This window comes from Branchiostoma floridae, chromosome 3 (genome assembly GCF_000003815.2).
Source record: "Branchiostoma floridae strain S238N-H82 chromosome 3, Bfl_VNyyK, whole genome shotgun sequence".
Taxonomy (NCBI): Eukaryota; Metazoa; Chordata; class Leptocardii; order Amphioxiformes; family Branchiostomatidae; genus Branchiostoma; species Branchiostoma floridae.
In genome coordinates, this window is record NC_049981.1 from 22991272 (window position 1) to 23006206 (window position 14935).

Genomic DNA, 14935 nt, shown 5'->3' on the forward strand with positions numbered 1-14935 from the left:
ACCTAGATGTGCTGTAAACCCACTGTGTTGAAAAGTTTGCTCTCAAGTATTGTCAACTTTCTTACATTTTGTGACTTTACAAGATACCCTTCGCCCGAAACATAAAAAAAAAAACCTATTACAAATGTCTTTAGGCTTTCTCGAAAATGTCTTGAACACCTGGATATCTGAACTGTGCATGCCTCAGGGATTATTGACATTGCATTAGTAGATCTCCTTAAATTCTTGATCTTATCATGAAAGCTACCCTGTGTTGGTAGTAATTATACATAGTACAATGCTAAACTTTCTTCCAGCACAAAGGTATACAAGAATCATGTTATTAACGACCACAGTATAAAGAGCATTCCAGCCATCACTGAACACAGACAGTACGTGTTAGAAGCTTCCTAGCATGTGTGACCAATTACTGACATCACATATCTGCAATATCACAATGTCTGTTACACTCACGAGGTTACAGTCATCAGTATTGATCCTGAAGAAGATGACAGTGTTTGTTTAACATTTGATCCATGTATACATTGTACCTTTGTGTTGGAAGAAAGTTAAGCATTGTGCTACATCTTGATCTTGTAAATTCTTGATTTTCACCATGCTGCAATATTCAAGTAGCATGAACTTGAATAGAATACAGTACCATTATCTTTTCTTCCCAGAATGCGTTCCCGGTGCATGGTCTGTACTCCACCCACCTGCTGTCTCTGGACGCGCTCCTGACCGTGATCGACGCCATCGCCACGTACTGCGGGGGGAACCGTGTCGTTCCAGTCTCCAAGCAGCCTGGCGGGGAGGCTGGGGAGGGGAAAGCCGCTGACGGTACGTGTATGGTATACCGTACGTCATGTTTAGAACTAAACAGAATATTGTAACTTATGGTAACCTCTTTGGATCAGATGTGCTTGTGTTTTGCATAATTGTTAAACTGTCTATAGGCATACAGCACCTGATAAGTTGTAGTTAAGATGTGGGGATGCTGGAGAGGGTAAAGCTGCTGATGATACATTTGTACATATATCGCACAATGTCGAGTTTAGAACATAGCAAGCACGCAATGTACATGTACTAGAATACAAAACTGTTGTGTTAACTTAAAGGTGGCTTTAGATTGCTTGTTGGTTATGGAGACAAACAAAAACTTATAGAGGTAAAGAAAGTCATGCTGCTTAGTGGAAGATCTGCCCAAGGCTATGGAGGATAGGGATGGATGGATGGATGGAGGGAGAGAGTCATGTTCATCTGACAGGTGTAACCAGCATGACCAGATGATGATGATCTATTTATTTGTACCTACAGAAAAGGAAGGTGCACAGGTTACTGAAGGACAGGACGTGAAGAAGGCTGCGGAGAGCGCAGCCACGATCCCCAGCACCCTCCCAACGACAGGCTACGCCATGGCGGGCAAGATGGAGGCTGGGAGACAGGACAGGGAGGACAACAAGACAGGGACTGACAGCGGTGAGCTTGTCACAACTATCTCAATCTTGAAAAATTATTAAGAATTTTGTTGGAAGGAAATATTGACTTATGCCAAGGTTTTTTTTATCATATATAAATTCTGTCCATAATTATTTTGCTGATAACTTACAAATGTAGGCTCCTTCAATCCAAAGTGGTTATCTTATTACTTTACTTTCTTTACAACAGCTTTTTTCTATAATGGAAAGGCTAAGCCATATAAGAATTGAATTACTATCTAGAATGTAGGTACACATTTGGGCTTTGTATGAAGATTTAAAATTAGGAACATTTGACAATTACGGTTTAGTTGGAGGGCTTAACTAGTTCAGGCATAAGCCTCAAACAACAAACCTCTGTACGTTATAAGAGAACCCATCATAATTGATAACCCAGTCTGTTTGGTTGTAAAAGTGAGCAGTAGTGAAGACACATTGTACTATGGGCTATAGAAAAGTTGTACACCCTTTGTCGCAAGCATCACGTTTCAAGTTCAGCCTGCCTTGCATCAATTTTTACATCATGGGAAATGTGTCGTTTCCAGGAGCCAGTAAGACAACCAATGGAGTACCTGGTGTTCCCCCTCAGATGAAGTACACAGACACAAGTTCACTGCCAACACCTCAGCAACTACAGGAAGTCAAGCAAAAGAAAAGGGTAACAAATGTTTTCCAGTTCACAAATACAAGTAAGGCCTAGGACAAATGTTGCATTTCCTGTTACAAAACAGTGTGGCCCAAGGGTTATTCAAACTGAGATGGGAACTGCACTTAACACCAGATGTAGAAAGGATGTAAGCTTTTAACTAAGCTCCTTTGAGGAGTATTGACATACTGATATGCCATCAATACATGTACATGTGTTCATGTCACATCCTCCCTCACTAGTGCACAATTGGAAGGAGCTACACTGAGTTGGGCTACCCTGGCTAAAGAAAACAGAATAAGAAAAAGAAAAAGAAAAAATCCTGAAGAATTCGTTCCCTATAATGTTCACCTTGCGTTTAGGCTTCAACTTTGACCAAATTTGACCAAACAAACTTTATTCAAGCATAACTTTCTATTCTCTGAGGAATTATGATACCTGTATCTGGAGTGGAATGCCTCTTCAATCTTTCTTTCCTTTGCAGCTCTTAGAAACGGGTACAGAGCAGTTCAATCAGAAGCCAAAGAACGGGATAGCCTACCTACAGAAGAACGGTCTGATGTCCACCCCCCTGGACCCGGTGGAAGTGGCCACCTTCCTGCGTGAGAACCCAAGACTAGACAAGAAGATGATCGCAGACTACATCTCAGATAGGAGAAATAAGACAGTGATGGAGACTTATGTAAAGTAAGTCACATAGGTCTTGAAATATTCTTGCTGTTTTTAAGTAGGTTGTTGTAGTTGTTAAACCGCTTCAGTTTGTCAGTTTCTGGTGTCATGTGCTTATGGTGGTTTTTGCTGTGAGAGACCATCACACCAATAGATGTTCATTCTGCCCACCAATAGTCAGTAACTAGCCTTACAACTGAACATTCTTGATGACTCAAGTGCCCCTAATTTGAATCAATTGCAGTAACTAGACTACAAATGTGAGCTGCTGTTAGTGACTCTGTTGTACGAGGATGTATATTTTCTTACAAGCAAAGATGTAAGTTGCTCGACAACTTTGTAGAAGAAAAAAATAGGAAGTAAGCAAGGTGGCAATGCCTCTGAGGATCTCGACCCTACAATATCATTCATATTATTTGGTTCCCTCCAGGTCGTTTGACTTTGAGCACACCAGAATAGACGAGGCCCTGCGGATGTACCTGGAGGCCTTCCGGCTGCCAGGAGAGGCGCCCGTCATCTCCATGCTGCTGGAGGAGTTCTCCGAACACTGGCATGTGAGGAACATTTCCAACTTTGAGTTTCAGCAAGGATTTAGATAATGAAATTGTTCAGACATACGTTTGTAACTACACTTGTTTCCCCCTCCTAGTGCAGAAGTTGCTTTTTTATTGCAGCTTATAGGTGTAGTAGGATGGTCAGATTTCAGATCTATTTGATTGATTCAAATTCAATAGTAATCCAAAGATGTTAGAAACTTTTCAAAATTTTCCTAAGCTTTGTGAAAGTTGGTATAGATGTTGGAAATCATGAGCCCTGCAGTTCATCAACCAATCACTAGGAGTCTCCCTGCACCATATACATGTACATGTATATTAGTATACAGTATGTCTACATGTATATCAGTACAGAAGTTGGATTTCCATAATGAAGACCAAGAGATAAAGGTTCAAACATACAAAATATAGATAGGTGCATGTATTTTTGTAAGATTGATGCAGATTTGTTTCCCCACAGAATTGCAACTCCAAGCCCTTTGCCAATGCGGATGCAGCATTCACCCTAGCTTACGCTATCATCATGCTGAATGTGGACCAGCACAACCACAATGTGAAGAAACAGAACATCCCCATGACTGTGGAGGTCAGTACATACTGTACCTGTGAAATACTTTTATGATGCAGTTTTATCAATTAGGTTCTGAATTGCTGGAATTTATCCCAGTTAGATTAAGTGTAAAATTTTGCACATCAGCTTGTGTTCAGCAGTGTGCTTTGTCCAGTTGCTACATGTTTTGCTTACACTGTATCCAATGTTAACATATAATCATATTATTAAGATCATAGGACATTTGCTGTTACATGCATTGTGTATGTTAACTCACATACCTGTTTGTACTCTAATTTGTCGACAAAATGACAGAAAGACTGACTTTTGTATGTTTTCCATGTCCAACATGTAGGAATTCAAGAAAAATCTGCACAACGTTAACGGCCAGAGGGACTTTGACTCGGACATGTTGGATGAAGTGTACACAGCTATAAAGTGAGTTTTGATGCTCAACTCATTGAATACATGTCATGAATATAATTACCTTCACTGATAAGTTTACATTTTTGGCAAAGTTTGTTTGTAATATTGATTATTATTGACCAGTGTAGCAGAGTAAGCTATGAATGGATTGTCATGAGACCAGTCCTGGTATGTGGTTAGGTTTTTTTGGCCTACCTGACAGTTTTTCTTGGTAGTGGAACTTTTGGTTTCATCTTGTTTTTATGATATATATAAGTTGTTTTTTTTGGATTGTACATGTAGACACGTAACTTATTTTTCTTAATTTCAATTCGTTGTATCAACTTTTGTTTTGCATTTTCATGCCAACTTTTGCTTGCTTTGTGGATGCAATATCTGTATGTTTGTCCGACAGTGTTTTTCTGCTGCACAGTTTCTGCACATCCTGCAAGAGGGCACTTGTACCATGTTGTTGAAGTCTTACTATGGCAGATTACATTTTTCCACAGAAATGATGAAATCGTGATGCCAGATGAACAGAAAGGACAGGTGAGAGAGAACTACCTGTGGAAGATGCTACTCAGGAGAGGGGGACGACAGGAGGGAAAGTTCACACATGCACAGGGTAATTATAAGCCTAGTACAACTGTGTTAAGGGTGAGCAGATTCCTCAAATGAATTTTGAGCGCTTGGACTACTGCACGCAACTTTTGAAAGGCTACACAAAGGAATCTTGTTATGTGTTAAACTTTTTGCAACAGCAAGTATGATTCCAACAGATCAACTCTCGTAATGGTACCCTAAAAGGCCACCACAATGAAAAAAGAGTGTTGTTGAGGCATTCTCAAGGTTGAAGTTAATGTCCACTAGGTTATGTCACAATGCATGTAGGCTTATTTCCTAAAGTAATTTCAGTTTTGTGTGAAACTTCGAGGACCATCCATAAGCTATAAGTCTTTATCAGATTTTGTTTAATGTGAAGATATATTTTTGACCTTGCCCCCCTCCCCCAGGTGGTGTGTTTGACCTTGACCTGTTCCTGCTGAGCTGGGGTCCCAGCGTCGCTGCCCTGTCCTACGTGTTTGACAAGAGTCTGGACGACAGTATCATACAGAAGGCCATCTCTGGCTTCAGGTAAGGTTTACTTTCTGCACCAAACCATACTTCCAGTCCAGTAGCATGGCTCAAAAATTGTGCAAATTTGTTAAAAAAACACTGGACTATTCTACAATTTATAGACATGCAAATATTCACATAGTGTTGCTTTTAAGTGTCAAATACTACAAATGTAAATGTGGTTTCTCTTGGTGCATGTATCATACATTGTGTCTGACAAAAGTTTGCTCCAGACAGTAGTGCTTGTGGTATCAAGCACTTTGACTTTGACTTTATTCAGGTTGTGACAAGTACAATAGTCAATACATTGTGGACATATCCTAGTTTCCCCGGGCGCCCATACAGTGACTGACACTCGGGCTAGGGCTGAAAACACAAGCTGCATTGCTGTATAACTATTTTGAAAAAAATCATACCTCACGTCAGTGGATGACTGCCTTACCTTTCACCTATTTTATGGTTGTTATCCAGTATTAAATTATTGATTTATTATACATATTTCTATATTACATAAGTGCATGTCCCATGTGTTCTGTACAGAAAATGTGCAATGATAGCAGCCTACTACCAGCTGAGCGATGTGTTTGACAACTTGGTCATCTCACTCTGCAAGTTCACCACACTCATCAGTACTTCTGAGGTGAGCCCTGCCAGAATTAGGGAACAATTCAAACATCCTCTTTCCTATGGAATTTTTTCAGTGATACATGTAACTGCCATGGCTAGCATCTATTGCTGGGTGTAGTCTGGAATGTATTAAATGAAGACTATGGACTGATTTTGGCAAACTATGTCTGTGTAGTTTGCATGTTTGGTGGTGTTTTTTTTTTTATTCATGGCAAATGACAGTAAAAAGAGAGGAAAATTAACCTTTTAGTTTTACAAATACTGTACCAAAATGAATCAATTGTGCCAATCTGATACCTAAAATTTTTCAGGATCTTTGTATTTTTCTTGTTGTAGCCATACAGTCAAAACAAGCTGGATTGCCTTAAACACCAACACAAGTTCTCACTTTGTCATTGTTCCCAACTACCTGTGCAGAGCCCAGAGAACCTTCCTGTAGTATTCGGCAGTAACATCAAGTCTCAGATGGCGGCCAAGACGGTATTCGCTCTGGCACACCGACACGGGGACATCCTGCGGGAGGGCTGGAAGAACATCCTGGACTGTATGCTGCAGCTGTACCGGGCCAAACTCATGCCAAAAGCATTGATAGAGGTTTGTGTCTTTTGTGTCCCAAAGGCGGATACTCTATGTGTGACTGCAATTTTGTTTGGTGTAACATCAACACCATACACACATACAGCCCCCAAATCAGACCTGCTTTTAGAGACTCTTGAAGTAAAAGAAATAACATATGAACACAGACTATAAACGCTGAACATTTGCTCTACTAATGTTTTGTACCATGTATATGTAGTGATATATGTTGACAGATTTATTAGGACTAGATGTATTCTGTATCTCTGTTAAATTTTATCTGACCCTGACCTCAATGAAAAGCGGCCTGCAGGCCAAATTGAGCTTCTTAAGAATGAATAAAGGTTCATTCAAACAAACAAACAATGAATGTTTGTTTGATGCTTTGTTTTCCCCACTGTGTCCAGGTTGAAGACTTTGTGGACCCCTCTGGAAGGATATCACTGATAAGGGAGGAACTTCCATCTGCAAGGTATGTCAAAGAATAGAGACTGACCTGCAGTTCAGCTCTGTTTTAATAGGTGGTGCTATTGAGTGGTGTACATTGCTGTTTCCCTGTCCTTGGTGCTGACCGTGTTTCCGTTTCATCAGTGTCCTCCTCTATGCTCCTTGGATTTGTTCACTTAAATGATTGAAATGTCTTCAAAAAGTTTTTTTATCAGAAACGTTCTGGCTGTCCATGAAGGCAAGCACCCTGGTTTCTTCAGTCAGAAATTCTGATGACTTGATACTGGTGCTTTGTGATATATTGAAAATGTGCATGGACCATGTAATGTCAGTTACCTTGTTCCTTATCTTGGCAATTGTGTGTTTCAAACTAAATACTAATTTTCAAGCCTGAACTAAGAAATTTTGACAAGAAAGTCTACATTTTGTATATTTCATGGTTGATCTCAGTATATGTCGCTGAATGTTGCTTTTTTTCCTTTTGTTGCATGGAGAATACTGTTCTCTGCTGCACAGCTAAAAAGATTTTCGTGCCAACATTTTGGTTGTCCTTTTTTCTACCTTTCTGAGGGCAATAATTACTAGCTTTACTTCCCACTGGTATATTGTATGTGACTGGAGTGGAAAGAGTAGGGACTAAGCTTGTATACCCCCCCCCCCCCCTCCCATGTTTCCACAGAACAGACAACTCCATCTTCAGCTCCCTGTACCAGATCATCATCCTGAACCCTGAACCCCCCGCCCAGCGAGCAGCCACTGCTGAGGACCAGCAGGCCACTCAACAGGCACACAACTGTATAAAGGTACTCATGCTTTCACTATAGTCTACACACAACTGTATAAAAGTACTAATTATTTCACTTTAGTCTACACACAACTGTATAGCAGTAGTGGTTCTACTACAGTGTATAGTTATACACAACTGGTACTGCTTCTTCTACTACCACAGCATAGACACACAACTGTATGAAGGTACTGCTTCTTCTACCACCATCTATACATACAACGTAAATAGCTTGATTGGGCAAAACTGTACAATAAAGGTCTTTATTCATTTTAAAGGTATTACTAATTTCACTACAGTCTATACACAATTGTATAAAGGTACAACTTTCCTTACAGTCTATGTGTGAGCTATATGGCTGTGTACAGTATAAAGGTATAGGTCTGTACCTGAACATCTTGTGTCCTGACTGCCAAGGAAATGTTTCAATGTCTCACCTATAACAAAGATAGATACATGTAGAAGTTAAGGAACTTAGTCAGTTAAATTAACACGAACTACAAACAATTGAGTCATTTATTTTTAGATAATAATACAGAGGAGAACAGTATTTAAGGACTACTTATAAATCTTTTCTCCCTAGGAATGTCAGGTGGAACAACTTGTCCAAGAAAGCAAGTTCCTTAGGATGGAGTCTTTACAGGAGTTGCTCAAGGTGAGTTTCCATGTTCCTTCTCTAAAAGGGCTTAAATCATGGTGGAAAAAATCGAGGCATGAACATCTTGGGCCCCCAAACGACGAGTGGGAGGGAAAAAGATTTCAAGCTGTAGACCGCCCTCATAGAGGCATAAAAAATATGACCCCTGGTGACTTGAAACAGTATAAACTGGAACTAACTGTTGAACTGTCCAATAGATTATATTTTAGATTGTGCTTAATGTTTCACTCTGCTCAAACCTAGAGTATACAGTTTATTTTTTTGTTATGTATCATATGTTGTATGTGGATCACAACACCAGCTATAGCTGCCTGTGACCCACATGTACCGTCATGTTGTAAATTCTTTTTATTAAATCAGATCCTTTCCTCCCTCCCTCCTTTCCTTAGGCCCTGACGTATGCCTCCCACGGCCCGGAGACTGCAGCCTCCTTAGGATCCCAGTTTGATGAGGAAGCAGCTATATTTAACCTGGAACTGCTGCTGAGAATCGTCCTTCAGAACAAGTAAGTTCATGGCTAACAGAGTACTTAACATGCTACCAGTGGGATAGCTCTCTGCTGAACACCTACAAACCAGGGCAAACGGCGCTCAAACACCTGCACTCCCCTGCGATCTAACAACGTTCTTGTACTCAGCAAGTACCCTTCTTACACACTTTTCCTGGAACAAGATATATGTGCATTAAGAATTCTCTTAATATATATCCTGTTTCCTTCCACCCCACCCCAGAGACCGTATCGGGGCGCTGTGGCAGCCCGTGCGTGACCACCTGTACAGTCTGATCGCCAACAACGGGGACTTCAGCGTGCTGGTGGAGCGGGCCGTGGTGGGGCTGCTGCGTCTCGCCATCCGCCTGCTCAGGAGGGAGGAGATCTCTGATCAGGTCAGGCTTCCTCCAAGCAGATCCTGCGGTAGCATAAGATTGTATCGAAAGCTGCCAGGGGAGTGAAGCCGGCCTAGGAGTATGTTTGGCTACCCAGTGGCTGATGACTCCCTTTGGCCAGCTATACTCCTTAGCCAGTTTTGATACTATCTTATGCCACTGGTAAATCTACAAGGTGTTTAAGTTCATCCAGGAAAATATTGCATGGGGAGCATTACAAGGGAAATTGTAGGGTTTAAATGGCAGGGTGACCTCTAGGCCCGAAATCTACATTTTGTAGACATCATGGGTTTGAGTCTGCTGATGTGGTATCTATCTTGTGCCCTTGGGAAAGGCATGACATGACAGGATTTTACATGACATTAAAGGGCACCTCACTTAGGTTAGGGATGTTCCTCGGATAGTACAATAAATGGAGGTCCTGTGTTTGAGGAGAGACACACCTTTAGAAAATCTCTACAAAATAAATGATTCATTCTCCTGTCCTCCCCAGGTGCTATCTTCTCTCCGCGTCCTCCTGACCATGAAGCCGTCCGTGCTGTACAAGGTGTGCCGACAGCTGTCCTACGGGCTGCACGAGCTGCTGAAGACCAACGCCGCCAACATCCAGCTGGCGCGGGACTGGGACACGCTCTTCACCCTGCTGGAGTGTGTGGGCGCCGGGGCCACCCCTCCACCGGTGGTACAGTCCGACGCGCCCGTGGAGACCAACAACGTGGTGGTAGAGGAGGGGGGCGTGGACTCTGGTAAGGGGTTTGGATGGAAACTGCTCTGAACTGTTACGGATATCGCATGCATGCATGCCCATGTGCACACACGAAGACACACGCACACACACACACATATTCTGTAACTTGCATTGCTATAGGGGCTAGCCTGGATGCCAGCTGTTTTAGCTTCAGTACATTTTTCTCTGTTGCTTTTGGCCAAGAAGCAACTGAGAGCAAACTAAAGCTTTACATAAGAAGGCTGGCATGTACGTATAGGCTATGTAGTGGCAGCAAACAACGTAACATTCAACAAAAGCTTTGAACCTGCAACCCTCTGCCAGTTTGCCTACCATGTTTGTTATTTGGTAATGATAATGCAAAACTGTCACTGAGGCCAGAACATTGCTATTGTTTCTGACGTGACAAAAGGGGCTTCAGCACTAGTACATGTAGATCTAACATAACAAAAGCTGAAAACTTTAAGACATTTGGATGATTTTTCAGCACAGGACACATACTGGTAGTCAGGCCAATGCCCCTGCTATGTGAGAAGTTACATGTGTATGTACTACCTCGTGCTTTACGAAATCATCAGAGAATCTTCACTGATTTGACATGCTAGCCAACGCATGGTCTGAATGAGTTTTTGAAACTCCTCAGGTGCCCAATCTGACAGTGAGGTTGCAGTAGAACACGTCCACTCCAGTCTGTCGTCTGATCGCGGGTACACGTCAGACAGCGAGCTCTACGAAGCTGCCACCAAGCACCACAAGCCCAGCGGGGAGGGAGAGGGCATGAAGCAGTCCACCAGCACAGGCTGGCTCCTGGTCAGTACAGGCTCTCTGCTGTTTACATGTTTTTGTCTGTTTTTTTTTGCGATCCCTATTTGTTCACCAGCCAGTAATTGCATGCTCTGAATTTTGTTATGTTGGCAGTGGTTTTCAGTTTTTGCTGTGACCTGTTCACCACTAATTTATGAAACCTCAAATTTTTGTTTTCTTACCTGTGGTACTGCATGGTTACCAGGGTTGTCTCCAGCTTTGCCATTTTTTCCGTCCTGCTCATTCTTTGATCCCATGTTTTTGATTTGTTGTTGAGAATGACAATTAATGCTAATGAAAATATATTTTCAGCAGTTTAATGTCATGTGAAGTTCAGATTTTGGGGATGGACAAGGTGAAATTTTAGTCTGCCCCAACAATTAAATTTTCATCCTTGGACAGAGGAACAGGTCCTTGAGACAGCCCTGATGGTTACATACATACATTTCACAGCTATTCCAGAGCAATACTTGTATGTCTCCTCAGGTTGGTAAAGATGATGTTGACAGTAATGGCCAGAAGCCTGCCATCCTGCCCGTGAATCAGTACGTACTAACGATAGCAGAAGAGCTGCGCAACCACGACCCCAAGTCGCTGGCCAAGTGCTGCGAAACCCTGTCGTTCCTGGTGCGAGACGCTGCACACGTCACGCCCGAGAACTTCGAGTCGTGCGTGCATTGTCTCAGGGTGTTTGTGGAAGCAAGTGTCAGTGGAGGTATGTAGGAACAATACAAAGTATAGTTAACTTCATTTAATAAAACTTAATCAGAAAACTTTGAAATGGTTTTTGAAGCCTTATGATTTGTCTGGTCTGGAAGATTGAAAATTATAACAGAAGAAAGCAAGACACTGCTCCCTCTAAAAAAAAACATACCAAAACTGCAGGAAAAAAACAAACATAGACAAGCCAAAGGCATTAGTTTATAATCTTTGAGGGTGAAGTAATAGTTTTTGCATTTTTGATACCTAAAATCATTAAAACATTTGAAGTTTTCTTAAGTTTTTATATCGTCAATAACTCTTAACTTGATTAGAAATATCATTGAAATGAAGCAAATTTTTTAATTCATAGCCAAACCTAAGGAAGAGAAGAAACCCAAGCCAACACCAAAGGAAGGGAAAAAGTTCCGAAAGAAGAAAGACCATGGAATGAAGAAGTCCAAGTCCACACCTGCACACCTGTCACACGTGTCCGACGATGAACAAGACAACGAGGGTCCACCAGGGGGTTACCATGAAGTGTGTCTAAAGGTGAGGAAACATCTGCATGCATGCTGGTTATTTAGACACTTTGGTTTGCAGGTCATTTGGGGTAACTATTTTACTGGTAGTGTGCATAGTCCGGTGGTCAGTGAAACTTTCTCTGGATCTAGAGTTAGGGGTTTGAATCCCAGCTGTTGACACTCACCCAACTTGCACACTAGTAGCTACTGGAAATGGTCACAGTCCTTGGGACAGGAGGACTACTGTTCAATGGACTTGTGAAGGAATGAGTGGTCTATTAGATCATTGACTCAAATTCAGGTTATAAAAAGTATATTGTGGCAATTAGCCAAATTTCATACTTTCTACAGATATATACTAAAACCAATAATGACCTCTGAGGCAGGTTGCAGTTTAACATTTGTACTACCTAACTATCTTGATGATATTTGTTAAAAAGAGCTAGGAGAATTTCCCCAGTACATGTACTATGAATACTGTGTCATCTTTGCAGAGGCTAGACTAATTACCATGATCTGTGACAGTTTTGGCAACACCTCAGGGGCGAGCCTGATAACATAGACGTGATTTTATCATAATGTGTCTATTGGTTAAACTTCATTTCTCTTCCCGTAGTTGCTGGACCTGATGCACCCGCTCCACACGCGTGCAGCCGCCATCTTTGCACAGGCCAGTCTGGCTACCAATAAACTGCCATGGTCGTCACAGTTTTGGCGACGCCTCAGGCGAGCCCAATAGCATAGCGTATGTGTCTGTTGTTAACTCTTCACATGTCTTCCCATAGCTGCTGGACCTGATGCACACGCTCCACACGCGGGCAGCCGCCATCTTCAGCGCGTGGGCGGAGGAGGAGAAGGCCCGGCGGCAGAAGGGCGGGAAGGACGTGGACGGTGTGGAGATCGACGCGGGCACGAGCTCTCTCTGGAACAAGTGCTGGTGCCCGCTTCTGCAAGGTGGGTGCAGATCACTCCTGTCCTGCTAGGTGGCATTGTCAAGTATTGCAGTAGAATCTTGAAATGCTCAATGACATGATAGTCTTATTTTTGGTGTATCCATCCAGTAACCTCCTTTTGACTACTATAGTATACCCCGAGATTAGATCCCCTTGAAAATAAATGCATGAAGGAAAAGACAGCAATATGTCAATGAAACATTGGACCGTTTACAAAATCACATGTACTTATGTACTAGATGCCATACTTTGTACCTTGTACAATTGTTGTGCAATAAATTTCTTCTGTAATAAGCCAGCGAAAGGGTATGATTGTCACCCCGTAAGTGCAATATAGTCTGTCGTGTGTAAGTATAGTCTGTGGTGTTGTTCTCCTGCAGGAATTGCCAGGTTGTGTTGTGACTCCAGACGACAGGTCAGGACGTCGGCCATCACCTACCTACAGAGGGCCCTGCTGGTGCACGATCTACAGACTCTGTCTGCAGTGGAGTGGGAGTCCTGCTTCAACAAGGTATGCAAACACTGTCACATACACACAGTCTTTGACTCTTTTCATTTTGGGAGACAGTCTGCAGTATTTCCTGTTTTTCTGGCTTCAGTCAGTCACTAGTTAATATTACTCTGTGAAGTTTTGGTTGTGCGCTGCCTTTTGTGGCTGATGACACCAATGTTGGCATGGCAGGCTCTAACATAAAAATGCACAGCAGAAAGATTGACCAGCATGTTTTCTGCTGTTCTTTCCTTCTGCCTGTGATATTTTGCTCTCCCTGTCAACGTCAACATTGTGTAGAGACAGACAGACACATAGATGCAGATGCTCTTCATTGTTGTAAAAGGTCTTCTCACAAAACCTCATGTCCACCCTTATAGAGATATAGGAGACACAGGTACTCTCACAAACCTCATGTTCACCCTTTTGGGGTTTAGGGATGAATGAGACACAGGTGCTCTCACAAACCCCATGTCCACTCTTGTAGAGATAAAAGAGACACAGGTGCTCTCACAAACCTCATGTCCACCCTTGTAAGGCCTAGGAATGAATGAGACACAGGTGCTCTCAGAAACCTCATGTCTACCCTTTTAGTTTTAGGGATGGAGGAGACACAGGTGCTCTCACAAACCTCACGTCTACCCTTGTGTGTCCACAGGTTCTCTTCCCTCTCCTGACCAAACTGCTGGAGAACATCAGCCCCGATGACACCGTGGGTATGGAGGAGACGCGGATGCGCGTGTCTGCCCTGCTGTGTAAGGTGTTCCTGCAGCACCTGGGCCCCCTGCTGTCCCTCTCCACCTTCACAGCACTCTGGCTCACCATCCTGGACTTCATGGACAAGTACATGCATGTGGACAACAGCGACCTCTTGGTGAGATCCTTGGAACTGCAGTCTATTTTGTTCAGATAGTTCCAGTGTTTGATTTTTGAAGAGATGATATGAGTTGTGTTGGGAGTAGTGTGACCACACACATGCACGTGCACAGACACATAAATGTAAATTGATATGGAAAGGGAGTGAAAGCATGGTACATAGAATGGAACATACATGTGCTTGGATGTCTCTACCCTGTTGTAAGACATTATTGTCTTCAGTCATTATTCCGAGCGAGGCCGGCTGTTCGAACATCGGCCAATCTTGTCCATAGCACGTGTTCCCTTGTTTGATGTAAGTCATTCAGGTACAAGCATTTGTGTGAACATCCTTTGTGCTTCCTGTCTACTACACTAATAGTATAAGTTGTAACTGTAATCAAACCTGTTGATGTACACCCATCCCCAGTTTGAGGCCATCCCTGAGTCCCTGAAGAACATGTTACTGTGTAACTGTGATTAATACTTTTGATGTATGCCTGTTGATG

The 14935-nt window shown here is 42.5% G+C and overlaps 1 protein-coding gene across 1 annotated transcript in view; it reads left to right on the forward strand.

Annotated features, from left to right (window-relative positions):
• LOC118411753 (Golgi-specific brefeldin A-resistance guanine nucleotide exchange factor 1-like) overlaps positions 1–14935 on the forward strand; it is a 50508-nt gene that overhangs the window by 31911 nt on the left and 3662 nt on the right. The window contains exons 15-37 of the mRNA XM_035814237.1: positions 649–819; positions 1297–1458; positions 2003–2115; positions 2588–2790; positions 3203–3326; positions 3787–3912; positions 4232–4314; positions 4791–4906; positions 5295–5415; positions 5938–6037; positions 6442–6618; positions 7008–7072; positions 7727–7850; positions 8415–8486; positions 8879–8994; positions 9221–9374; positions 9868–10120; positions 10745–10911; positions 11392–11620; positions 11978–12156; positions 12914–13082; positions 13462–13592; positions 14230–14445. Of these exons, the coding sequence (XP_035670130.1) occupies positions 649–819; positions 1297–1458; positions 2003–2115; positions 2588–2790; positions 3203–3326; positions 3787–3912; positions 4232–4314; positions 4791–4906; positions 5295–5415; positions 5938–6037; positions 6442–6618; positions 7008–7072; positions 7727–7850; positions 8415–8486; positions 8879–8994; positions 9221–9374; positions 9868–10120; positions 10745–10911; positions 11392–11620; positions 11978–12156; positions 12914–13082; positions 13462–13592; positions 14230–14445 (3371 nt within the window). The remainder of the gene's footprint in view (positions 1–648; positions 820–1296; positions 1459–2002; positions 2116–2587; positions 2791–3202; positions 3327–3786; positions 3913–4231; positions 4315–4790; positions 4907–5294; positions 5416–5937; positions 6038–6441; positions 6619–7007; positions 7073–7726; positions 7851–8414; positions 8487–8878; positions 8995–9220; positions 9375–9867; positions 10121–10744; positions 10912–11391; positions 11621–11977; positions 12157–12913; positions 13083–13461; positions 13593–14229; positions 14446–14935) is intronic.